Source organism: Hyperolius riggenbachi, chromosome 7 (assembly GCF_040937935.1).
Source record: "Hyperolius riggenbachi isolate aHypRig1 chromosome 7, aHypRig1.pri, whole genome shotgun sequence".
Lineage (NCBI taxonomy): Eukaryota > Metazoa > Chordata > Amphibia > Anura > Hyperoliidae > Hyperolius > Hyperolius riggenbachi.
In genome coordinates, this window is record NC_090652.1 from 242,378,017 (window position 1) to 242,403,222 (window position 25,206).

The 25,206-nt window shown below is 44.4% G+C and overlaps 1 protein-coding gene across 1 annotated transcript in view; it reads left to right on the forward strand.

The window, feature by feature from the left end:
* Positions 1 to 25,206, forward strand: part of CCDC141 (coiled-coil domain containing 141) — a 268,731-nt gene that overhangs the window by 157,966 nt on the left and 85,559 nt on the right. The window contains exons 15-17 of the mRNA XM_068247372.1: positions 2,042 to 2,230; positions 5,604 to 5,765; positions 10,474 to 10,611. Coding sequence (XP_068103473.1) covers positions 2,042 to 2,230; positions 5,604 to 5,765; positions 10,474 to 10,611 — 489 coding nt within the window. The remainder of the gene's footprint in view (positions 1 to 2,041; positions 2,231 to 5,603; positions 5,766 to 10,473; positions 10,612 to 25,206) is intronic.

A 25,206-nucleotide genomic window follows, 5' to 3' on the forward strand; every position in this document is an offset into this window, starting at 1 on the left:
GGCCTGGAGATAATCCTCTCAGCACCACAGTCTAGCAAGAACAGAGCTTTTCCATCATGGCCGCCGCTTTATATTCAGGAGGGGAGGGCATAGCTCCCCTCCTGTGATTGGTTGCTAGGGCCTGGCTGGGGCCCTCTGATTGGCCTGCAATGTGTCACTTCCGCATAGTTTGCCGCATTTCCGCTAACCACGACTTCAGTGCCGGGTTTCACGAGCGTGAATGCGGATTTCTGTCCGCATTCACGCGAAGCCGAAGCAGATTTTCGTGGTTGAAAATCTATTCACGGCTTAGCGTGTCCGAGGCAGAATGCGTCAAAATGGTCGTGAATCCACGCGTAAGCGTGATCACGACCTGGCGGTGAGCACCACTGCTGCAGGCTGCCAGTGGAGGTGGTGAGAAATGAGGAGAGAAGGTGGGTCAAGCGACAGCCGTTTCGCGTCCTACTGGACGCTTGGTCACGCTGCGTTCCACTGAAAGAACGCCGCGGGCACATCCGCCCTATCTGGACCTCATGCGGCGCTCATGATTGGAGCTGGCCATGTTTAGGAGGTGCGACCTCTGAAGGATGTGGGGACGGGTACTGGCACAGACCAAACCTATGCGGACAAAAAATAATGTTCCCTAGCAGCTCCGGATTTTGGTTTTGCCTTTATCCAATACAAACTATTTTACTAATACAGTATTTGGCTCTGATCCGGGACCATGGGCAGATTCAGGTTTTGCCAGCTGGAAATTTTTTAGAGAACATATGATGTACTTAAATGCCTGTGGCCGCTCTCTCCAGTCTGCACCATCTACATTGCAGAAGAAAGTAGAATCCATCACCAATGAAATAATTGCTTGTTTCTGTACAACACCACCTACAGGCTAGAAGGAACAACAGCATGGTGTGTAAGCAAACATTGTAGAGTCAGTCACAGGCTTTAGGAGCCCAACATGTGCAGTTAGGTGGAGGAGAACTGGCAGTTCAGGTTTTTTGGGCTCCCATTGCAGCAGGCATCTAATAGACACCAATACAGATGCTGGCTAATTGCCTAATAATGTTTGGGGATTTGAGGGAGGGTCTAAGCCTAATTGTTTTGGGAGGTTTAAGAAGTTAATTTACCTACATAGTTTTTAGAATGGGTTAGGACTATGTCATAATAATTACGTTCGGGAACTTGGTAGTGGATCACAATTTATAATGATGTTTTGGGATTTAAGGGGGGGACTCTACCTATGTTCAAGGATTTAAGGTGTGTGTGGGGGGGAGGGGGGATCCTGCCTAATTATGTTTGGAGATTTATGGGTGACTCTTCCTGTTTATGATTGGGGGTGTAAGGGTTCACTGTTCCTAATCATGTTTGGAGATTTATGGGAGCTAAGTCTTTTTATAATTAATTATGTAATTACGTTGAAGGATTTTTTGGGGGGTAAGTAAATTGACATGCATAGTGCACCTGATAGAGAGCCGATAAGATATTAGGATGGGTAAGGCAGATTGTAGTTTGAGTAGCCCATCATTATTCATAGATGATCGGCTACTAGTCTCTATAGCAGATCGGCTTTTAATAACCGGTTTGCTCCTTAATTGTTGGTCGTTTGGATGCGGGGGTTTACTGAAAGGTGTTAAGTGGGAGGGTTAGTGTTAGGCACTTGGAGGAAGGTTAGCGTTATGTATCAAAATAGAGCGGTTAGTTAGTGTTAGGCACTATGTGGGGAAGGGCATTAGTGTGAAAATAGGAGCCATGTAAGTCTATAGTAAAATATCAGCAATATTACATTGCCAATATTTTAACTATCAGTACCACCCAGTCCCCACGAGAAGCATCTGCAGATTGATATGTTCTCCAGTCCTAGGCCCCTTTTTGAACGGGGGGAGGGGGGATAGACCAAGTGATCGGAACCATGGCTGTTCTGTACCCCATGTATTTTTCTTTATCTGATTTGGTCTTGTGTTGTGCAGAGCAGCTAAAGGGTGCAAAGTTTTGAACGTCAATTCTTGATTTATAACTTGCATTAAAATACCTTTTTTGCCTTATATTTTAAATGTCTTTCTAGAAACTAAGTGATGAAATGGACCAGGCAGTAAAGATCTCAGAACTTCTCACAAGGGAAGGACCACAAACCAATGAAAATGCAGAGAAGATAAATGATGTTTCCCAGCATCATCAAAGATTGAAGGAAAACATTAAAGAGTACGAAGAGATTTTTATGAAAATTGTGGCATTTTATAAGATGAAAACAGAGGTAAGTGAGAAGTGCTTCATAGTGCTCCTATAGTGGGTTACATACTCATAGAGATGGGGGAATTGGAAGATGGAAGATACTGCCTTTCTCACTTCTTTTTTGTGTGAAATAATTTGTCAGAGCTCTAGACCAATCAGCAATACCTCCTGTGACCTAATATAGATTTACTAACCACAGATTGGTCAATAGCACCGGACGATTGGTGCTAGGGAATCCTAGTCACATCTCCAGTGTACATTTTAGGATGCAGAACCAATCTGGAAAGCCAGGCAAGCAGGCAACTAATCTGTGACAGTAATCAGGACAAGTTGATGATCATTTCACATAGGTGGGACGTTACTCAGCATGCAGTAAAACTTCATAGTTCTAGACTAGAGGACTTTTTGATCCCTTCATGCCTCTTACCATATCCCAATGGCTCTCTACTTTATGAACTTTACACACACCTTGATAGCTATCTACTGTCTCAGGGTGACATTTTGGTCCTATATTCATCAGGGTTAAAGAAAACCTGTGAGAAACCTTTGCATTTCAGAACATGGGCTCACTCAGAACATGGGCGGCACTACACTGGGGCACACTGGGGCACTGCATCCCTTCCCCAGAATTACTGTGCCCCTGGGTGTCCCCCTGCTCTTCAGCATACACTAAACAAGATAGGGGCTGTAAAAAAAACTCGCCATATCAGCCTGAGTCTATGTAGGCGCTAAGGAAACTCCATGCAAGATCCTGCGTAATTAATGTATGACACTAATATTTGCAAAACAAAGCTCTCTACATCCTTCTGATTGTATGTACTAACATTGTCGGTCAACAAGAATAGAGTCTGAAGAAGACTTACAAGTTAACCACCCTGGCGTTCTATTGATTGCGCCAGGGTGGCTGCACAGCAGATTTTAAATCATGTAGCTAGCCTAGCGCTAGCAACATGATTCTCCCCCTCCCTGCGGCATCCCTCCCACCCCTCCGATTGCCGCCGGCGATCAAGCCCATCCGGAAATCCTGTTCTGAACAGGATTTCCTTTAGGGCTTCCCCCGTCGCCATGACGATGAACGGAATGACCTCATTGACGTCGTGATGTCACAGGGAGTCCCGATCCACCCCTCAGCGCTGCCTGGCACTGATTGGCCAGGCTGCGCACGGGGTCTCGGGGGGGCTCTGTTATGCGGCGGGTGGTGAGCCTAAGCGGTGCCCTGCGGCAGTTATGGACGAGCTGAGCTCGTCCATACCGCCAAGGAGGTTAAATGCTTACTGTTTTCTTTTAAATTAGCCAATAAACTAGACCCTTGGCCCACATGCAATACACTTTTACGTCTTTACGCTTTCTCCCAGGTGATATTTTCACACCTTGTCATAAAATGCCTTTTAAACCACCAGCAAGCAAGAAAATTCTCAGAATCATTTTGACAGTAGATTTTCACCAACATTTTCAATTGTAAAATGCTGAAAAGTTATTTTAAATAGAAGAAAATTGTCTCCTTGGAGATAACTCAGGAGATAAAGTTAAGTGCATTTGGGCCCTTGTATTTTACAGACAAGAAGTTTTGAAGTGGATAATACCCCTGATTCAAAACTACCTGTCTGTAAAATACAATCTCTAGTCTCCAGCAATGCTTAGCTTCTAAGATAAGGAATTACGCACACAGTGTTTCTTCCCCTCCTGCTTCTTCTCCTTCCCCTTGCTTGTGGAGTTGTGAGACACAGGCTGAGGGCTGGAATGATTTGTCTGGAATCTGACCACACTGGAGCAGCTTGCTAAAAAGCAAGGATTAAAGCATGCCAGCAAACTAGCCAAGTACATCTGTAGGTAACTTTTCTTCAATAATAGCACCATCACTTGGGCAGTCTACTATGCTCAAAAGCCTCTGAGTTATGCTTGTGATATTTACAATTGGTTCCTATCATTGCTGAGCTAGTTAGCCTTAAAGCGGAATATAACCCTGCATTTCAACTTTGCTCTAAAACATTATTTACAATATATTATATGCAACCAGCATTTTTTTTTTACTAGACCAGCATTGGAAGGGTTAGGCCTCGTTCAGACTATACGCGCTGCCGTCCGCATTTTGGCAGCGCGTATAGTGTGCGACACGCAAGAACGGTAGAAGGGCATAGACAGCCCTTCTACCGTTCCCATCATATGCGCTGCGTGGCAGCGCGATTGCACTATCGCGTGCTGCACGCATTTTTGGGAATCGCAGCGCAGATCCCATTCATTGTAATGAATGGGATCTGCAGCGCAGCGCATAGGAGCGCAGATGGCGTGCGATCGGACGCGTTGCGTTCCAATCGCACAGCCATCTGCGCTAAATGATGTGAACGAGGCCTTACACAGGGCTTTAAAGTCCCTAGAGATTTCTGCAGACGCATCCGAACTTGAGTTAGATACTTTTTGTTTACATAAATGTATCTAAGGCCTCAATTCACTAAGCTTTATCAAACACTTTATCAAACGTTTGATAATTTACCTCATGAGTAAAATCTAATTTTGAATTCACTAAGGTGTTATAGATTTATTGAACATTTTATCGATACAACATTTGATACATCTATAACACCTTAGTGAATTTAAAATTAGATTTTACTCATGAAGTAAATTATCAAACGTTTGATAAAGTGTTTGATAAAGCTTAGTGAATTGAGGCCTAAGTGTTTATTGTGACTCATCTCTCTCACTGAGAAGGAATTGGAGGACAGCCAAAGCGTGTGTAACATTTCTAAATATATACATATAACTAAATAGAATGTAACTATCTGAAGGTCTGCACAGAACTTAAAACCTCTGTTTTTAACCCTTCCAATGCTGGTCTAGTAAAAAAAAAAAAATGCTTTTTGCATATAATATGCTGTAAATAATGTTTTAGAGCAAAGTTGAAATGCAGGGTTATATTCCGCTTTAATTTTATCACCTGAGCTAGGCAGAAAATATCTAAAGCTCGTTATACACACACCGATTTTGATCACCCAAAGGGGCCCCACCAGCCAGTCCTCGTGATCCCTTTGTGCCCCCAAAAAATGTGAAGCTGAAGCCAACCTCTGTTTCAGAGGATGCAATGGAAAAGGGCCCTAACTCCTTAGGGGCCTCACAAGTCAGGCATTGTAGGGGTCACAGGGGTCCCACATTCATTTTTGCTATGGGCCCCAGTTACCTAAAGCCATCTCATGGTCCCAGACTGCTACTGCTCTACCTGATCACATGGAGGTCCAGGAAACGGGGACAGGAGAGGTCATATAAGTATAACTGATGCTTATTCCATGGAACAGGACTTCAAATATTGGATTATAGATAAGGAACATGAGGCCGAGTTGATCAAAGTTAGACAGCCAGCATTTTACCATATACAGTATATCTATTCTTTCTGAATCTCACAGATCAGTATCCTGAAGACAGAAATGGAACCTCTGATTACAGCTCAGAATACTGGTGGTGATGGTCAGCTCGCCAAGATTGGGGAGCAGCAAGCACATATACAGAGCCTGTACAAAATCATCATTAACCTGGGATCACAGATCATCTCTGCAGTGCAGCACTCTGTAAGTAAGGCCTAGAATTGGTTAAACTTGTGGACATACAGTTTGTCTTTTTTTAACCCGAATAATATGTAGCTATGTTAGGCCTGGTTCACATTAGCGTTTTTCTGCAGCGCCAGCCGTAAGGATCCGGCCATCAGGATCAGGAAAAACTGTCAGTTTTCTATACTATGTAGCTACAAAACCTTCCGTGTCCGTTCCGCTGAGCAAAACGGTCTGGAAAATTGGGTCCTGCAGCATTTTGTTCGTCCGCTCAGCGGAACGGACCACGGAACCGTACGGCCGGTTCCGTTGGCAAACGCTAATGTGAACCGGGCCTAATTCCTGTGCTTTTGTATTTTCATTAGGTTTACAGTTTAACATTCATAGACTGATGATTTATGTTACATTCTAGTATTATTTTCCTGTACAAAATAAGCATTTACTATAGGCCGTAAAGCTGACCATACACTTATAGATTGCCACTTGATGTGGCAACACAATTGATTCCTCTCTGAAAGGAATCGATTCCCACCACTAAATGCACTAACAGCACATCGATTTTTAATAGATTCCTGCATGGAATCTATTGAAAATCGATCAAACTGCAGCATTGCACTCTTGGATGCGGCGCAATGCTATGATCTGACTACAGTAGATCCTGCTCCGCCCTTAATCAACCCAGATCTGTCCAATCAATATGTTGGAATGATTTTTGGTCCAATTCAATCAAAATTCGATTCAACATTTTTGGGAAATCGATTTCCTGCAGATCCAATCAAATACACGGCACATTGGGATTTCTGATAACAAAGTGCAGTACTGACTGGTGCATCACTGTAGACCGGGTTAACAAGGTGCAATCTTGTGTTGTTTTGTTGGAAGAGAAAGTGTTTTCTCTGCAGTGTAAGTCGATCTGCAGTGTGAGACAACATGATCTCTGAGGATTAGATTGTTGACTGAGTTTATGAATCATCTGGCTCCTGGATATTGCATCTATTGGCTACTAGTGGTAAATATCAAATATTTGTGTATGATTACTGTTATAGTGCTCACTGTAAAATAAGAATGAGGGGAAATGCAGCCAGTGCAGTTGGAGAAGCTGCTGCCAGCCAACGTGCTGGACTATAATGAAGTTCCGGTTGATGCGCCTCCAGCACTTGTCCCTCCGCATCACATGAAACTGCCATCATAGTCAGCCTTGGCGTGTGGAAGATCACCCTCACTCGGGGCTGATTCTAGACTTTTTGCTGCCTGAGGAAAACGTGTAAGGATGTGCCCCCCCCCCCCCCCCCCCCATCCCTTATTTGAAATGATCACACAGCACACTGCAGTGCAACCAGAAAAAAAGAGGAAAAAAACACCCTGTGTGTAGATAGCCAGGTATAGGTGCCCTTGTGTAGGTCAGGTTTCTGTATGGTAGGATCTGAGGTAATAAGGTGAAACCACGAAGCAGCAGTTTGACTCCAAAGTTCAATATCACACTTTATTGTATCCCAAAAATATTATTTTCATAAAGGGTAAAAAACTTTTTTGCATTTATCAGTAAAAGTTCTTCATAATACAAATGTAAAAGATCATTGTAGTCAAGCAGATCTTCTCTTTCACGGGCCAACATCCCGCTTCATCAGGCAATTGCCTGATGAAGCGGGATGCTGGCCCGTGAAACGCGTTGCATCATTATTTGAGAATTGTTTTAAATAAATACAGTTATAGATCTTACGGCTGAATTAGCCTGGTCATTGGTGTATCTGGTGGAGGAGAATCCACCCATTTCCCTCCTTTTAGACGGTTTTTAATCTATTTTATACTTGTTGTTTGGCGCCTCTATTATCCTTGTCATTCAATCTCTTAGTCCACCCGTGGTGGAGGGGTGTATCCCCATTTTTTCCTATCTATAGAGAGCGACTTTTTAAACCTGAGTGGGGTCAGGTGACAATTCTCCCCACCTGCTGTCTCAGTGGTTGCCTATGTGGTAACCCTGACTTGTGAGTATAACTTCAATTTCACTATAATTCCGTTTTGTGGAAATTACTACACTAGATTGGGTTCTCGGTCTCTTTCATTCTTGTTTCTCCAATCCAGTATTAGCATAGTGTTCCTAATAAAATACTCAGTGAGTGTATGTGGGTTATTTGATACCATTGCAGTACATGTAATGGGCAATAGGTGTCCCTACAGTGTCAACCTAGTTGGTAATTAAAAAAAGTATTACAAAAAAAAAAAAATACATGAGACATACATTTCTCCCAGTAAATGACTTTATTCCTATGTCTCTGTCACTTTTGGTAGGTAGTAAAAATTCTTATAGAGCTGACAAGTTTTAGACTAGTCCATCTCCTCATGGATGATTCTCAGAGATTTCTTTATTTGCTACAACACTTACTGAATAGTACTTGCTTAGTCCAATTTAGTCCAATTGCAAAATTAGTGTGCTTGGAGCCAAGGATCTTTGTATAGACCCTTTCTAGAGAGTGCAGCTGTAAAGAATAAAGGAAATACATGGCAAGTATCTGTCAGATTTGATTTTTACTACCCACTGCAAGTAATTGTAATGTTAGGAAAAAAAGTAATTTAGACTGCACTTTACTCTGAGAGGAATATACTATGGGAGCAATATATTGTTTCCCTGGATTTGGTCCTCTAACCTAGGTGCGTCTTGTGGTCAGGAGTTTACACAATGTGTAAAGATGAACAGCCCAAGTGTCTGAAGGCTGAAAATATATTCTATGAGTTCTTTACCTGAATCAGTGACAAATCTCACTAAAGGGTAGCTATAGCCTAATATACAAAGGCATGTTTGCATGATTCAATTGTGAGATGTTAACATGGAAAAGTAATTTTCCCTGCTGAAGTCACTAGTGACACGTAACTGCCTTTACTGGTCTAGTGTTCTTTTCTTTTAGTTCAGTAGGGTCCATTCACACTAAATCAGTTGCTGTCAATTATAACTGAATGGACAACTGATGTGCAGCCCAGGTGACAGTAATGTCCATGTTTCCCTGTGGCTCATTTCACATCATACACATTTTGAAGGGAAATTATAGGAAAACAAAAAAAGTAAGCAATTCAAATCTGACAGGTTTTAGGACTAGTCCATCCCTCATGGGGGGAATCTCAATTTTTTTATTCTGTTTAAAACCAATCCTTGAATAGCAGTTGCTAAGTCTAACTGCCAAAATAGTCTGCAGGGGAGGCTGGCTGGTATCTTACTTTTTTGCAGTTATGTAGAATTAGTAACTGCTGTTTAGGAAATGCTTTTAAAAACAAAGAAAACCATGAGAGTCCCCCATGAGGAAATGGACTAGTCCAAAACCTGTCAGATTTTAACTGCTTACTTTTTTTTTTTTTTTGCTAAAGTGGTCCTTAAAGAGAACCTGTACTGAGTAAAAATATTTAAAATAAACACATGAGGTAACTTCAAATGAACATTACATAGTTACCTTGCCATCAGTTCCTCTCAGAAGCTCACCATTTTCTTCTTACAGTGATCCCTTCCAGTTCTGACAATATTTTGTCAGATCTGAAATATATCAGTTGCTGTCAGTAAAATATCAGTTGCTGTCAGTAAAATATCAGTTGCTGTCAGTTACAGCTGAGAGGAAAACTGATGTACCAGGTAATGTCCATGTTACCCTATGGCTCAAGTGGGCGATGTTACAGTTTAACTGTGTGCTGACCAGAAAGCTGTTATGGGGTAATGGCCATTTTCAAAATGGAGGACGGAAAATTCCCTTGATCACAGTGAACAAACAAGACGCGGGACAGGAGAAAGAGACTGAGGAGTAGACTACATGGAAGGTAAGTATGACTTGTGTATGCTTATTTCGACTTTTAATTTTCAGTTCAGGTTTTCTTTAAAATGGACCTGGACTCTTGCACAGGACAGAAGGAAACCATAGAGAAATGCACCCTGTATGTATTTAGAGAGTATAGCCTGCCTAATTCTCTCTCATTTGTGACTAATCACAAATTTTAATTTGATCTCTTTCGCTGTGTCAGCTCAGGAATCTCCTCTGCCCCGGCAGAATGCTAAGTTGCAAACACAGGATGTTAACCCTATGTCTACTTCCATGAAAGCAGGAAGTAGACACTGCATAATTTTTGCAGGATTTGTATCATCAGCTGTAACAAAGAAATGTTTTTCTTGAAATGTTGTAATGCTGTTGCATATGTTTTAGAGCAAAGAGGAAGTTCTGGGTTCAGGTGGGTCTGCTTTAACTGTCCCTCACAGGGGCTCACAATATAATCCCTACCATAGTCATATGTCCATCAACGTTTAGGGGGAAGCCATTTAACTTATCTGTATGTTTTTGGGATGTGGCAGGCAACCAGAGGCCCATAGGAAATTCATGCAGACACAAAAAACACTTACAAACTTCATGCAGATAGTACCCTGGCTAGGATGAACCAGGGACCCAGCACTGCAAAGTGAGACTGTTATGTGCTAGGCCACCCTGCTGCCCAATGTACAGAAGCTTTCAATTGGGAGCAACACATAAAAGAGAGATGCTGCTCAAGGGAGCTGTACATAACAGAGAGGGATTGCTGTACATGAATTCTACACACTTTATAAGGGTCTCCACATGGGATGGGAGAGGGTGCATCTCCACATGGATGGGGAGCAGAAGGAACGTTAGCTCAGGGGTAGATGTATAAACCCAGCCTTGTCTACCACAGTCTGCAGACTATTCTTCATTATTTAGTCGGTTTGTTGGTATTGTCTTTCCAGAAGCACATTACTATACCCCTGACTGATCTGCAGCAGCAGCTGGATAAACTGGAAAGTGACTGTGTGATGTGGAATGTAGAAACACAAGAGGAAAAAGCACCCAGCAATACAGCTACATCTATTGAAGATGTCAATGAGGTAAGATGAAGCAAATATATGTTATCCTATTCCAAAAGGTGCCACAGAAGAACTTGCTCCAGGAAGCAAAGGCTGAGGAAGGGTCAGGCTCCTGTGCAAAAATAACAATCTGAATAAGACACAAGGTTTCATAGTGAGGGTGGATGGGGCAAGGCTTGATGTGCCAAACTGCCCCCCCCCCCCCCCCCAAAAAAAAAAAAAAAAAAAAGCTGCATTGCATTAACTATTAAGCATAATATTAACTTTGTAAAATAGTAAGTATTTATGTGTCAAGTGAAAATAGAGCTGTTTCAACTTGGAAGTTTCCTTATGCATTCTACAAGACAACACAAATAATAATTATATTGCCCTTTTCTGTTGGCAGACTCAAAGCGCCAAAGCTGCAGCCAGTAGGGTACACTCAGTAGGCAATAGCCAGGGGCGTCTCACCCACCAGGCAAGTATAGGCGGTTGCCTGGGGCGCCATGAGGTGGTGAGGTGCCATGAGGTGGTGAGGCGCATTCCCCCGCCGCTGCTACTGTGACCATGTTTTTTTTTTTTAATATTATATTACCTCCCCACTCAGTACCCGGTGCTCGGCACGCTACCATGTGCTCAGCAGTGCCTCCACCTCCACTTCTCCCCAGCCAATAGAGCAATCAATACTGCTCTTCTCTGCCAGGCTCCTTCTTTAAAGCTGTGCCCCTTCTTCTCAGTAGCCACACAGGTAAAGTGTTTATCCCATGTGGCCCAGCCCTTAACTCCGCCCCACGCCAGTCAAACCAGGAGCCAGCGGCCAGCCAGCTTATGCCCCCGACAGTCTGACCCCCCACCTGTGTCACTGGCTGAACACAGACACTGGAGCGAGACAGCCAGGGGACAGATGCAGTCACAGAGAGAAAAATGTGATGTGTCCGTGTTGGAGCCCCGCCCCCGCACAAGACAGCAACACAGCCCGGGAGAAGGGAAGTTTCTGCTCCAGAGTAGTGATGGGAATTCCGGCTCTTTTCAGAGAATCGACTCTTCTGAATCGGCTCCCATTAAAGAGCCGGCTCTTACGGCTCTGAATCGGCTCTTCATTAAATATCACTAAACACCACTCAAAATCGGAGCAAAAGCCCCACCCCCGTCTCCATGACAATTCCAGACTGCTTCTCTGAATGGGGCAATCCCTACTGCTCTGCTCCGCCTCATACACTCCTACAAGCTGCAAGAGGAGGACTACATCTCCCAACATGCCTCAGCGCCCTTTATTGCAGAGCAAAGCAGAACTCCGTGGGGCGGCTGAGGCATCGGCTCTTTCAAAACTGAGAACCGGCTCTTGTCGTTCGCAGCAAAGAGCCGGCTCTTAGAGCCGGCTCGTTCGCGAACGACCCATCACTACTCCAGAGATGATAAGCTGCATGCACAGGCAGAATAGAAGGTATGCAGGCAGGCTGCTAAGAACACTTCCTGTCCTGTGTGCAGACTCCCAGTACTGTTATAACTGCTAGAATGTGCCCTGCTCTTTTGATACTAGAGTTTTCTTTGAAAGCTGATTAGTCTGTAGGCTGGTAAAGCTGTAGTGTAAACCTGTGTGTCACAGGAGCCCTAGTGGCTGACCGCACTTAGGCTTCAATTCATCAAAGGGTGTTCGATAACAAAACCCCAGTCCTTAAAATACCGCATTCGGTATTTTACACTTCACTGTGCTAATTCATCAATATTTTCCCATGTGAGGTAGAGGTTCGTTAAGTTACCGAACTACTAGGCTTCAATTCATCAAAGGCTGTTCCATAACTGCAGAGTGGTGCAGAGCAGCTTGGAATGTCCGTGTGTTGTTACAAGCTGATAACAATAGAAGGCATCCAGACATCCCTTTAGATGTAAAGGTGTTATAGTTACTGTTACTTATACTGCCTCTGCTGCTCTGAATCTGTCCATCAGTCTTTCTTAACATTTTATTTATTTGCCACAACGTAGATGAACTTCCTGGAGACATTACAAATGCCATGCTTGGTGATTTCACCACCAGCATCTTTGCATTATCAAACAGGGCCTGAAAGGGTTACACTACCGAAGGGAATCTGGGGATATATTTTGACCCGTTCTCTCTGCTCACTGCTTGGGGGGTCTGAAAGCTTGTGTGGAGAAGCCTGTGTGACCTATCAGCGGCACTTGCAGGAGAACAGGGGCTGTTTCTATTGGCTGCCTGCTCCTGCTAATCATGAAAACATTCACACAGAAGGCTTTCGAAGCCTGTAACGACAGGGGGGAGCTTGAGATAAACACCGAATGTGTTAGCGAATGTGGGAACCTTGATGAATTAACATTTGTTGAGCACATGTCGGTAATTTATCTCATTGCTGTGTCATTTCAGCTTCTCATTCGGTAACAGCTTTGATGAATTAACATTTTCTAAAGTGCTTCGTTAAGTCAGCTGTTTTCAGCATTACCGAATGCGGTAATGCTTGATGAATTGAAGCCTTAGCCTTCTAAACGGTGCCAGCGCACGGATCGTGCGAACTCTGGTCGCAGTCAATGCGCAGGAACCGTTAAGAATTAGCCGCAGACAACTCAGAAGGGAGCCTGTGAGACACGGGTAATTACAACGTCACCCACTGGTTCAGAGTAAACTGCCACCACCGCGGTTACCATGGGACCGTGGAGCCCACTAACTGACTGACTAGTCCTGCGAATAAAACGGTTAAACACACGGTATTCTGTCTAGCCAATAACAAACAAACAGTAGCGTATCTTCAGAGACCCGGGATCAGTTCTGTGTGTGCTGATAAGCAGGGTAGCGGACAGTGAATGACTTGGAGAAAGTCGTTTATTCACGCAATATAAATAATTAATATATACAGACAATTATTAAAATCACAATTATTAAGACAGTAATAGCCAGTATAAAAAATAAAAGAAGGGAGAAAAATACTTAGTTCCTGGAAAGATGTCCTTTTTGTGGGAAAAACAGAGTTCTGGGTTCAATCAGAGTTCAGACCAGGTGGATGCCAGCATATCCTCAAGCTGGCACCTGATGAGTTCAAGGTGTTTTCAGGGTGGAGGACACTGAGTTTGGGTCCTCTGCCATTCTTATGCCCCTGCTTCAGTAGGAGGGAGTGAGGGCGGGGAGCCATACACCCCCTTAGAAGATGAGATGAGCTCTCCCCTTGTCCTGGGGGCTAGAAATCATATCTACCCATATATGGGCTCTATCTCACAGAACCGTACAGGTCAGGGCGGATTTATTAACATTTTCAGGTCTGTCTCGATTTACCCAGCGCCCTGATACCAGACATGAGGGGTGGGACCCCTGTGGTATCATCAGGGCATTTTCAAACTGCCTAACTGGCAGTCCTTACCTCAGAATGTTCTGAAACTTCCTCAGAACCAGCACCGGGGCTCATGCTACACTTCCCCCACGTTTGGCGAAGCTGCCATCTCAGGAACCCCAGAAATATGACAGATCTGGGAAGTTATGGATATGCTATGAGACTCAGGTTATTCCCAGGCAAAGGCTCTTTGAAGTTTGGAGCAGCCAGCTGGGTGTCACCTCCCCTGCTGGGAGGGAGCCAGTGGGTCTGGCTTCCCCCCAACTAGATTTCTTCTGCCATGGTGCTTGTCACCTTATACCTGATGGATGGGCCATCAGCACAGCTTGAAGCCAGGGACTCTCCAGGGCAGATTAGGCTCAGGCTCATTAGCATATCAAAAGAGCCATCCAGCCTTTAGGATGGTGCTCTCTCTGCTAAGAAAAGGACTTCAGCTGCCCCTACACACTCAACCCAGATTGTATCGATTTGAAGCGCAATCGATGCAGGGAATCGAGTGCGATCGCTTTTTCTTCATGGGCGGTTCCAGGACGCGTCTGCGGCCCCGCAACCGTCCGTGACACTGTGCTTTAGTGCTGTGCTGTCTCTCCCTCTCCCCTCTCTGTTCCTCTGCCCCCTCTTCCATCTTATGCTGTCTCTACCCCTCTCTGTTCCTCTGCACTCTCTTCCATCTTATGCTGTCTCTCCCTCTCCCCTCTGTTTCTCTGCACCCTCTTCCATCTTATGCTGTCTATCCCTCCCCCTCTCTGTTCCTCTACCCCCCTCTTACATCTTATGCTGCCTCTCCCTCTCTACTCTTTCCCTCTGCTCAGATTACGTGTATTTTCTGGTGAAACGCTTCCACATTGAGATTATTTTCTGACAACGCTGCCCCATTACGATTATTTTCTGGTGAAACGCTGCTGCCCTATGATTAATTTCTGGTGAAATGCTGCTGCAATAAGTGTATTTTCTGGTGAAACGCTGCCACATTACGATTATTTTCTGGTGAATTACGATTCTGAATTACGATAATTACTATTATTTTCTGATGAAACACTGCCGCAATATGATTATTTTCTGGTGAAACGATGCTGCATTATGATTATTTTCCTGGGGGGGAGGGGCTTGGGGGGGGGGCACCACAGGTTTTCTCGCCTAGAGTGACAAAATGACTAGAGGCACCCCTGGCAATAGCAGTGTTAGGGAGTCTGACCCAAAGACTCCTTACTGAATAGGTGCTGGCGTACTGAACAGGAAGAGTCAAAATCCGAACCTAGGTCACAAGCGTCAGAGGCAGAGCCCTTAACCGTTACACTATCCAGCCATTGGTGGAAGTTGTTTGGAAGTTGTTTCACATCCAACCTGGTGGCTTCCTAAGTTCATTGAGGTGAAAGAATACTCAGGTATTTTTTTTATGTATAGGCAATTTAGTCATTTACATTAATCACCAAGAAGTCTAACCTTACATGAGTTAGATGAGATACTCCTGCACATAAGTGGAGGTTGTCTTCATGGTCAAGCAAAATCAAATGTATGTGTTGTTTGGATTGGAGATAACCGTGTTAAAAAAATCACACAGACCTTAAAAAATCAAAAGGAACAAAGTAAGGAGCTAATCTAATCTGGTGTAGTGGTAGTAGTAAAGTTTGATGAAATGGATAGTAGTGAATAGTAGAAAAAAAAGGTGGAATGTTAAATATCCTGACACTACAAAGGAACTCAGTATATGGTAAACCCTGAAAGATGTTTTTACTGCAATAGAAATGTTAAAATCACAACAAATCTACAACCAGGTATATTAGTACACTGCATGGGGAGGCACCTATGACATATAAAAAAACAAGACAGAAAAGCAGGGCTCTCTTTCCCCCTAGATAGTTTACATACCTAATTCAATAAAAAGTTTGAGAGCCCTCGCAATGTCATATGTTGGTATAACCCACTTATTCAGATTAATAGTGCAAGTGAAGAATAGGAAGCCAAGTCAGGAGTCAGTTTGGTATATTATATTAGTAACACAACTGCAATGTGAAATTATCAACAGCAAATACCCATGTGAAGAGACAACGTTAGCTTTCTTTGGGAAATGTTTCCACAGTACCCCATCCCATTAAGCAGAGGTAATTTTTACACAAGAATGATATGCATGACTCTGTCTTTCCCGAATTGCTGTTTGTTTGTTTTTTGTCTTGAAGGAGCAGGAGGGTGGGGGCTAAGGAGTAGAGATGGCCCGAACGGTTCACCGGCGAATGGTTCCCGGCGAACTTCGGTGGTTTGCGTTCGCAGTGAACCAGGAACTTTTTTTCCAAAAAGTTTGGTTCACATTTTTACCATAGACTTTAATGCCCGCCGACTTTAGCGGTTAATAGCAAAGTCCCCTTACATAGTAAAAAACAGGGTATGTAGAGGAGGGCAGTGACTACAAGAGGGATTTTTTTTTTTTCAAAAAGACATTATAGTTTTTGAGAAAATCGATGTTAAAGTTTCAATGTAAAATCTCCTTCTGACCGTGGTAAAGTGTACCCCCGCCGACTTTAACGGTTAAGAGCAAAGCCCCTTTGAAAGCTAGAAACACCAAAACTGCTGGGAATGTTAAGAAGAACAGGGCGAACAAGAGGAAAAACATTTTTTTCAAAAATACCTTATACTTTTTGAGAAAATCGATTTTAAAGTTTCAAAGAAAAAAGAGTCGATTCATTAAAAAAAATGACTTATTAAAAAGATCTGGTTCATTCATGAGCTGTTAGTATAGCAGAGAATGCATCCTGAGCAGGACGTGAAGCTGCTGGCTCCGATTTTAAAGGGGCTTTGCTATTAACCGTTAATGTCGGCGGGGGTATATTTTCCCACGGTCAGAAGGAGAATTTGCATTGAAACTTTAAAATCGATTTTCTCAAAAACTATAAGGTCTTTTTGAAAAAAAAAATTCTTCTTGTTCCCACTGTTCTTCTTAACATTCCCAGCGATTTTGGTGTTTCTAGCTTTTAAAGGGGCTTTGCTATTAACCGCTAAAGTTGGCAGGCGTGTTTTATTTTCCCACGGTCAGAAGGAGAATTTTCAAATCGATTTTCTCAAAAACTATAAGTTTTTTTTTTAGATTTTTTTTTTTACCTCTTGTAGTCACTGAAAAAACTTAGGTGTTAGACCCCTTGAAACATATTTTCCATCAATTTTCTGGCCAGCATAAATGTTTCTGGTTTTCAAAGTTCGCCTCCCCATTGAAGTCTATTGCGGTTTGCAAAAGTTCCTGCGTACCGAACTTTCACGGTAGGTTCGCGAACCGAAAATCAGAGGTTCGTGCCATCTCTACTAAGGAGGCTCTTTACTCTCTCTCTCCTCTTTATGCAGATCAGTGCAGGATACTTACATTGCTGCGGTTCCACTCCCTACTCTTCAGTCTGAAGTGCATCATCATTCCTCCATGAGGCCGCCGATGCATGTCACCTGACATTGGGGCCTTGCAGAGGAAAGCTGGTTTGTACTGTAGAATGAATAGGAGGGAGCAGAGTTGCGGCGATGTAAGTATGTGCACGCTGTGCTGCTATCATTCAGGGGGGCCTGGGGGTCTCAGAGGCAGGTCACACTTGGGAGGAAGGGGCCGCTGTTTTTATGGCTGGATAGTGTACTGGTTAAGGGTTTTGCCTCTCACACAAGAGACTTGTGTTTGAATCTAGGCTCTTTCTGTTCAGTAAGCCAGCACCTATTCAGTGAGGAGACCTTGGGCAAGACTCCCTAAAACTGCTACTGCCTATAGAGCGTGTCCTAGTGGCTGCAGCTCTGGCGCTTTGAGTCCGCCAAGAGAACAGCGCAATATAAATGTTCTGTGTCTTGTCTTGTCTTATGCATGTGGCCCCACAAAGTTTGCGTGGGGAACCACATGCTCACTAGTTACATCCCTGTATACACAATATATATCATACAATGGTGATAGTCAATCGTGGGTTGCTGTCACAATTGGCCGTCAAATTGTGGGTGAGATTGAGTGGTTTATGGCCTGCTTGATAGAACTGATGATGTTGTTGAAGCTATTAATGCTAATGTTACTCAGAACGTCTTTATAGAAAACTGACTGCAGGCTGCTCTGTACAGTGATCTATAGTGTGTACAGTATGTACATTGCAGACCACCAGCAGGCTGGAGCATAGGAATATCCAGGACAAATGTCAGCTTCTGTTGCTGCAGCGGGTTCTTATTTCTTTTTAGTTATAAATAGTCTTTTAAACCCTCCGGTCAACCATGTCATTGCCATGGCATTTTCTGTCTGGTCGCAGAGGAAAGTAATCCATTTCGCAGCGAGCGGAAGGGTACTGATACACAAGGTATATACAGTAACACTCCGTTAACTAACCTATCTTTCATTTTCTGAACGGTGTTGCTAAAGCTGGTACCAATTATCTCTGGAAAATAAAATTAACAGTTTAAACAATGTGTTCATTATCACATTGTTGTCTGTTATTTGTAAATGTTATAAATAGCTGAATGCTACATTTTGAAGTACTTCTATAAGTAGAGTGACTCAGGAATTCAAAACTCCCTGCAGCGCTGTTTGGTGTGATAACATGGAAACTTGGCATCACAATAACAATGCTGGTATCTGCTCAGCAGCATTATATGAAACATCATGGGATTAAAGGCAGCACAAACCCGTTTGAAAGTCCCAGTCCACCCTTCTGGATCTTTAAAGGGGCACTACAGCGAAAAACTGTAAAATTTAAAATATGTGCAAACATATATAAATAAGAAGTACATTTTTTTCCAGAGTAAAATGAGCCATACATCACTTTTCTCCTAGGTTGCTGTCACTTACAGTAGGTAGTAGAAATCTGATAGAAGTGACAGGTTTTGGACTAGTCCATCTCTTTATAGGGGATTCTCAGCAAAGCTTTTATTCTTTTTAAATATATCCCCTAAAAAGGATTTAAACAATGATGCTGGCCAGCTTCCCTGCTCGCTACACAGTTTTTGGCCGTTGGACAGAGCAACTGCCATTCACTAAGTGCTTTTGAAAACAAATATATCCCTGAGAATCCCCCTACCTACTGTAAGTGACAGCATAGGAGAAAAGTAATTTATGGCTCATTTTACTCTGGAAAAAATGTACTTCTTATTTGTATATGTTTGCACATATTTTAAAATTTACAGTTTTTCGCTGTAGTGCCCCTTTAATTATTTCTGAAGTTGAATAGGGGACTATCCCATTACTCACACAATTTTCATATTTGATACTGCCATTTCCGAAAAAATTCTCTTCGGAAAAGTTAGTCACATGACCCTGAAATATCTTCACAAAATATGGTGCTGCCAGGAGTTGCCTCCCAAGCACAGAGCAGATCAGCTGACCTCATCCTACTCCTCCTCTCTCTGCTCCACTGGAGAGAGTAGAGGGAGGTGGGCAAGGTAAGCTCTGTGCTAACAGTGAAGCTTACCAGGCCAGTTGAACACCTAAGATTAGTGGTGCAAGCACCGCATTCCACCACAGAAATCAGCCTCCACATGATCCTGCTCCGTGGTGCGGCAACAGGGTCACATGCTTAGCGCCGCCCCCGGTTAGTGACATACTCCCTGCTGGGCAGGAAGTACGTCACTGGGATTCCGTCGGCTTCACATGCACACCACATCGCACCTCCCTCCTGCAGTGCACAATTACTGCGCCGCCCATTGACTTGCATTGCTGCATAATCCGTGCTGTAGACATAGATCATGCAGTAACCCGCTGCTGACTTTTTGTCGGTAAGGCAGAGACTTTGATAGTACCACGATAGAAGCACCACGTCGCATCGCGTAACCTGCCCTTGTGGTGGGGATGAGGTGGGGAAGCGTAACGCGGGCCGACACAGCATGCAAAGTGTGCAAGGAGCCTCAAGGTGACCATTAATGATACAATCCTTCTAACCGCTCCATCATTTAATTCAATCATATTGACTGATCAAAAACGATCGTTCAGGCCAACTAATGAAAGGGAAACTGCTAATCAATTTGATATGGTTAATGGAATCAATCCTTTTTAGGATCGATTCCATTAATCTGATCTTATCAGTTAACAGTTTTTTCTTCCATTAATCGGCCCAAACAATCGGAAATTGTGCCCCACGCCCTCTGTCAGAGCCCCCTTCCCCCTCAAAATTAAAGACATAAATAATCACTTGGTACCAGATAAAAGAATAAGGTAGTCACATGCTTGCAGATAGAAGAATCAAATAGTTTCATGCCTCCAAATAAAAGTAGTAGCTAGTTACATGCCTCCAGATACTCAAGTAGTCACATGCTGCCCAATAAATATAAAAAGTAGTCACAAGCATCCAGATAAAACAATGAAGTGGTCACACACCTCCAGATAAAATATTAAGTAGCCAAGTGCCTCACGATAAACAGATGAGTAAAGAATTATAAATTGGAGTAAACTAGCATAAAATTACCATCACCAAAAGGCACTCAGAGACCATGTGCCATAATTGTCCCCAGGTCACAAAATAAAATGTAAGTGCCCTGACTGTAACAAAACTGCAACAGAAGAACTCCCAAGGTGTCAGGCATGTCAAGTGCAGAGTCAAGACAGCAGGCAGGCAATATGGCAGAAAACAATTACACTTCACAGTCAGTGCACCCTGGATTGACATGTGACAGTAAGCAAAAAGAATAACTCGGTATGCAAAATACATGGATTACCCCCAGTGAGCAAAGAGCAGCAGCCAAGCCTTAGCTACAAAGCGTGAACAGTGGCAGACGTCGTTCAGCAATCAATAGGAAAGTGTAGGCAGGCAGACACAAATTAGCGTCAGCGCTAGGCGGGACAAGGCAAGAACGTTACTCGAGAGGCGGGACGCCTCTCGAGTAACGTTCTTGCCTTGTCCCGCCTACCGCTGACGCTAATTTGTGCAAGGTCAGTGTGCTCGGTTAGAGCACAGGAAGATCTCCGAAACTCGATCTACAAAAGCTAGGAAACTGCCCTAGGCTGTGCAATCAGACCAGGAAGGTATGCGGATGGCACTCCCTTAGGTTGCTGCTGATCTGAGGTCTGACAAGAAGGCAGCAGTGACAGCACACTTGGAGGCAGTGGTGGCATTGCACACGAGGGCAGGCATGGTACCCATGGTGCTGTGGTGCCCATGGCATGAACCATGCCTGCACCCCTTTAGATACGCCACTGGCAGCCATTCAGGAATGGTGTATATACATCTCCCTGACTGCAAGTTATATTACAGCACATGTAGCTACCAGTTACATCTCTTCTGATTAGTGTGTCTTCCTCCTCTTTGGACTCTCCTGCATGTTGTGACAAGAACACATTAAGAGCAGAGTCGCACTGCAGAGCGCTTTTTGATCTGTTAGCAGTACATTTGCTTTTTTTAAAACACACTCCCTGTATTCAATTTTTGTTTCAAAATAATCATGATCACAGTGATTTTGCTGTGATTTTACCTGTATCTTAATAAAGATCAATGGGAGCTTGTTTTAAAAATGCAAATATAGCGCTGACGAATCGAAAAGCGATCTGTAGACTGTAGTGTGGCTCAACCTAAAGGAGATTTGTGTGCTTGTCTAGAGACAGAACTATACACTTCACTTTGCCTTCAAATCTTTATTCCTTTTCCACAACAGTAAAAATGTGTGAAAATTGTGATTATTAGGGCATAAAATGAGGAGTTGATATCAACCCCCTGTGCCGGAAATGGTTCAGTCCCACTGACAAACGGGATTGCCTTTGTGAGCTGTGTGAGGCATTAAAGAGAACCCGAGGTGGTGCGGCGGGGGGCTGATGGGACACAGAGGCATGTTCCCTGCCTCATGACATGCCTTTGTGTCCCCACCCACGTCGCTCTCTCCCCCTCCCCATAAATTGTCGACAAAAATTGTCGCTAATCTCGAGGGGAAAGGAGGAGAGGGATTCCCTGCTAAAAACGCCCACTGGGTGGCCTTCTTCCAGCCAGGGCCGGCGCTACCATTAAGGCAAAGGAGGCAGCTGCCCCAGGGCCCCAGAGCTTGTAGGGGCCCCCAGTGGCTACAAGAGGAAAAACATTTTTTTCAAATCGACCTTATAGTTCCTGAGAAAATCGATTTTAAAGTTTCAAAGGAAAAAAAATACACATTTTAAAAAACAGCCGACTTTAATGGTTAATAGCAAATCCACCTTAAATTCTAGAAACCCTAAAATTTGCAGGATATGTTAAGGAGATCATTGGGAATAAGAGGAAAAAACAATTTTTCAAAAAGACCTTATAGTTTTTGAGAAAATCGATTTTAAAGTTTCGAAGGAAAAAAGTATACTTTTAAATGAGGTAAATGTCACTTTTAGTACCTAACGGTAGTGTAGTTTTACATGCATCAAAAGAAAGAGCAATACATTTTCTGACTGGGTTTCCAGGGGGTCCATACGAAGCCGCAGCGCTTTGGCCAGGGATCGCTATACAGCCGCAATATGGCTGTATGAAGATCCCTGGCATTTTTTTCCTATTCTCCCAATTTTTTTTTTATGTTTAGAGTGTGGGAATTTGTTTTTTTTTAAATTATGTGGGGTCCCCCCTCCTGAAACGTTTTAACCCCTTGTCCCCCATGCAGGCTGGGGTAGCCAGAATGTGGAGCTCCGACCAATTGGGGCTTCAAACCCTGACTATACCAGCTGCAAAAAAGGTCCCTTAATACCAATTTTTGCTCCGGGGTATCTGTTGGGGGGGGGGGGGGCCCCAGGTTTATTTTGCCCTGGGGCCCCATTGTTGCTTAAACCGGGCCTGCTTCCAGCCTTCCCACAGCTGCCATTGGGCAGCTGTCTCTCCTTGGCTGCACCCCCTGCCGCTCCCCCGCCTGCCTGCAAGCTGAGAGAGAATCTATCTCTCTTTCCAGCGTTGTTACCCCAGAGGTCATGAAAGTGAAAATGAAGGATATCTGGCCACAGTGGCTTCCTGATCCTCCTATCTGGCTCCCATGGTGGCTTCCTGATCCTCCTGCCCTCCATCAGCCCCCCCCCCCCCCCCTTCCCGAATCAGGTAGCATAGTTTTTCTTTTTATTTCCCCACCTCGGGCTCTTTTTAAAGGAACACTATCGATTTACATTTTTTTTTTCAATTGAGATAGGAATTGTTTGGGAAGTGCTGCTAAGTTCTGGTGTATACATTTCACTAGCAACCTCTTTGTTTACTGTTATCAAAATACTTTCAAACTTTACTGACGCCAAAACTGACGCAGAATGAGCCATGAAGAGAGGGGAAATTCCCCTCACACTTGATCAGTTAATGTAACGATTGTGGAATCGTCTCCGTGGTCAGCGCACCAGACGTGCGCTGACGCGGCGGATTTCCTCCACAAGCGTATTATTGAGGACACCCAGGCTAGGTGCTATGCACCTGCAGAGGGAAATTCCTGTCGGCAGGTGGAGCTGTGGAGTGCAGAGGAACAGCTCCTCTGCCCTACCACACACGCCAGACAGGAATTGTACGAAGGGAAGAAACGCAATCGCAAGAGAAGCGATTGAGAGTGAGCACAGAGACAGATTGTGTGTGTGTGCATAAAATTAGTCGCCAACCCGCGACTGTGCACACACCACAGCAGATAAGAAGCAGGAACGCGATCGCGAGAGGTGCGATCGCCAGACGTGACACAAGGTTACAGCAAGGCGGAGCACGAGAGTAGCAAAGGCACAGCAAATAATACAATAAGGAGATACGGAAAATAACAAATGCTAGCTAACCGCGAACACCGCACTCACTCACAACAGTGCACGCGGTTATGCGCGGTCTCCACGTGATAAGCACAATAGAGACAAGCACGCCTAACTAACCATTAACAGACAAACATGAAACAGAGGACGCGAGCGCTTGCTTAACGGTTACCTCACCGAGCCTCCAGCAAGCGCAGCAGACAAGACAGACACACGAAAACAGGGACAAGCGACAGAAGGATCCCCAGCGCTAGCTAAAAGTGGCGAGCGCGATCCCAGAAGACAGAACAGAAGGATCCCCAGCGCTAGCGAAAAGTAGCTAGCGCGATCCCAGGAGACAGAGTAGCAGAACAGAAGGATCCCCAGCGCTAGCAAAAAGTAGCTAGTGCGATCCCAGAAGACAGAACAGAAGGATCCCCAGCGCTAGCAAAAAGTAGCTAGTGCGATCCCAGAAGACAGAACAGAAGGATCCCCAGCGCTAGCGAAAAGTGGCTAGCGCGATCCCAGAAGACAGAACAGAAGGATCCACAGCACTAGCGCAAAGAGACTAGTGCGATCCAGAGAAGATAATAACAGAACAGAAGGGCCTACCAGTAGCAACCGCTGCTCTGGTTAGCACCCCACAGACAGACAGACAGAACAGGCAATACAAACAATACAACCTGACTGGGCTAGAAGGGGAGCCTAAAGCAACCCCCAGGAATTAACTATACTAGATAGCAATGGCTGACACTCCAGCAGTGTCCATCAGGAACAGACCATGGAAGGGAAATGTCCAGCAAAGCATTCTGGGAGCAGAATGCTTTTATAGTGCCAGTCATCAAAAGAAGGCAGGTAACGGATTTGCATGACTAATGTATGCAAATCCCTCAGCAACACAAGCTGCACAACTGACAGAAGGTCTCCTTTCCAGAGTCCTGCAGCAAGCAAACCTAAACAATGGTCAAAAGGCTGCCTGCCTGCGCAGGCAGCTGAGCGGATTCTCACAGTACCCCCCCTCCTAGGGTCGAATTCCAGACGACCCTCAAAACTGATATCTCCAAACCACTCTAACAGAAGACTCATGAAGGTCGGGGCAGCCCGACAAGGTCCAATTCCAGAGTCAGTCCACCCGAAACCGACCTCATCGGAAACAGAAGCCACCAAAACATGCCCATCAGTACTACCAGTCTCAGTATTACACCCATCAGGACTGTGAACGCCAGAGAAGAAGCCATCAACACCCTCCAGACAATACCCACCACCTTCCAAGGAGCGTCCGAAAATACCAAACCTGCCACAATACCTGTTCGAAGTGTCCCTTACAACACAAAAGCCACCGTTGATCTTATACCAAGCAAAATCTCTCCCGGAATCTCCCAGAACCTTTTGAAGCTCCACAGAGATCCCAAGAGGGTAGAACAATCACCAGGCTCACATGGAGAATTACCAAGAACCCCCATGGAACCAATGACAATTCCGGATTCAAAATTACGAGGACACCCATCAAGATCAAGACTTTCAGGGACCACTTCTGGGCATGCAAGCAGGCAGGCCATATCGGAGCATGTCTCCACCAAGGAAGCATCTGAGTACGCTGGTAACCGAGGCACACTTGGGCTTTCTGGGTCACAGAGCACACTGGGGTACACCAGCACAGGAGAAACCTCAGGACATGTCGGGGAACTG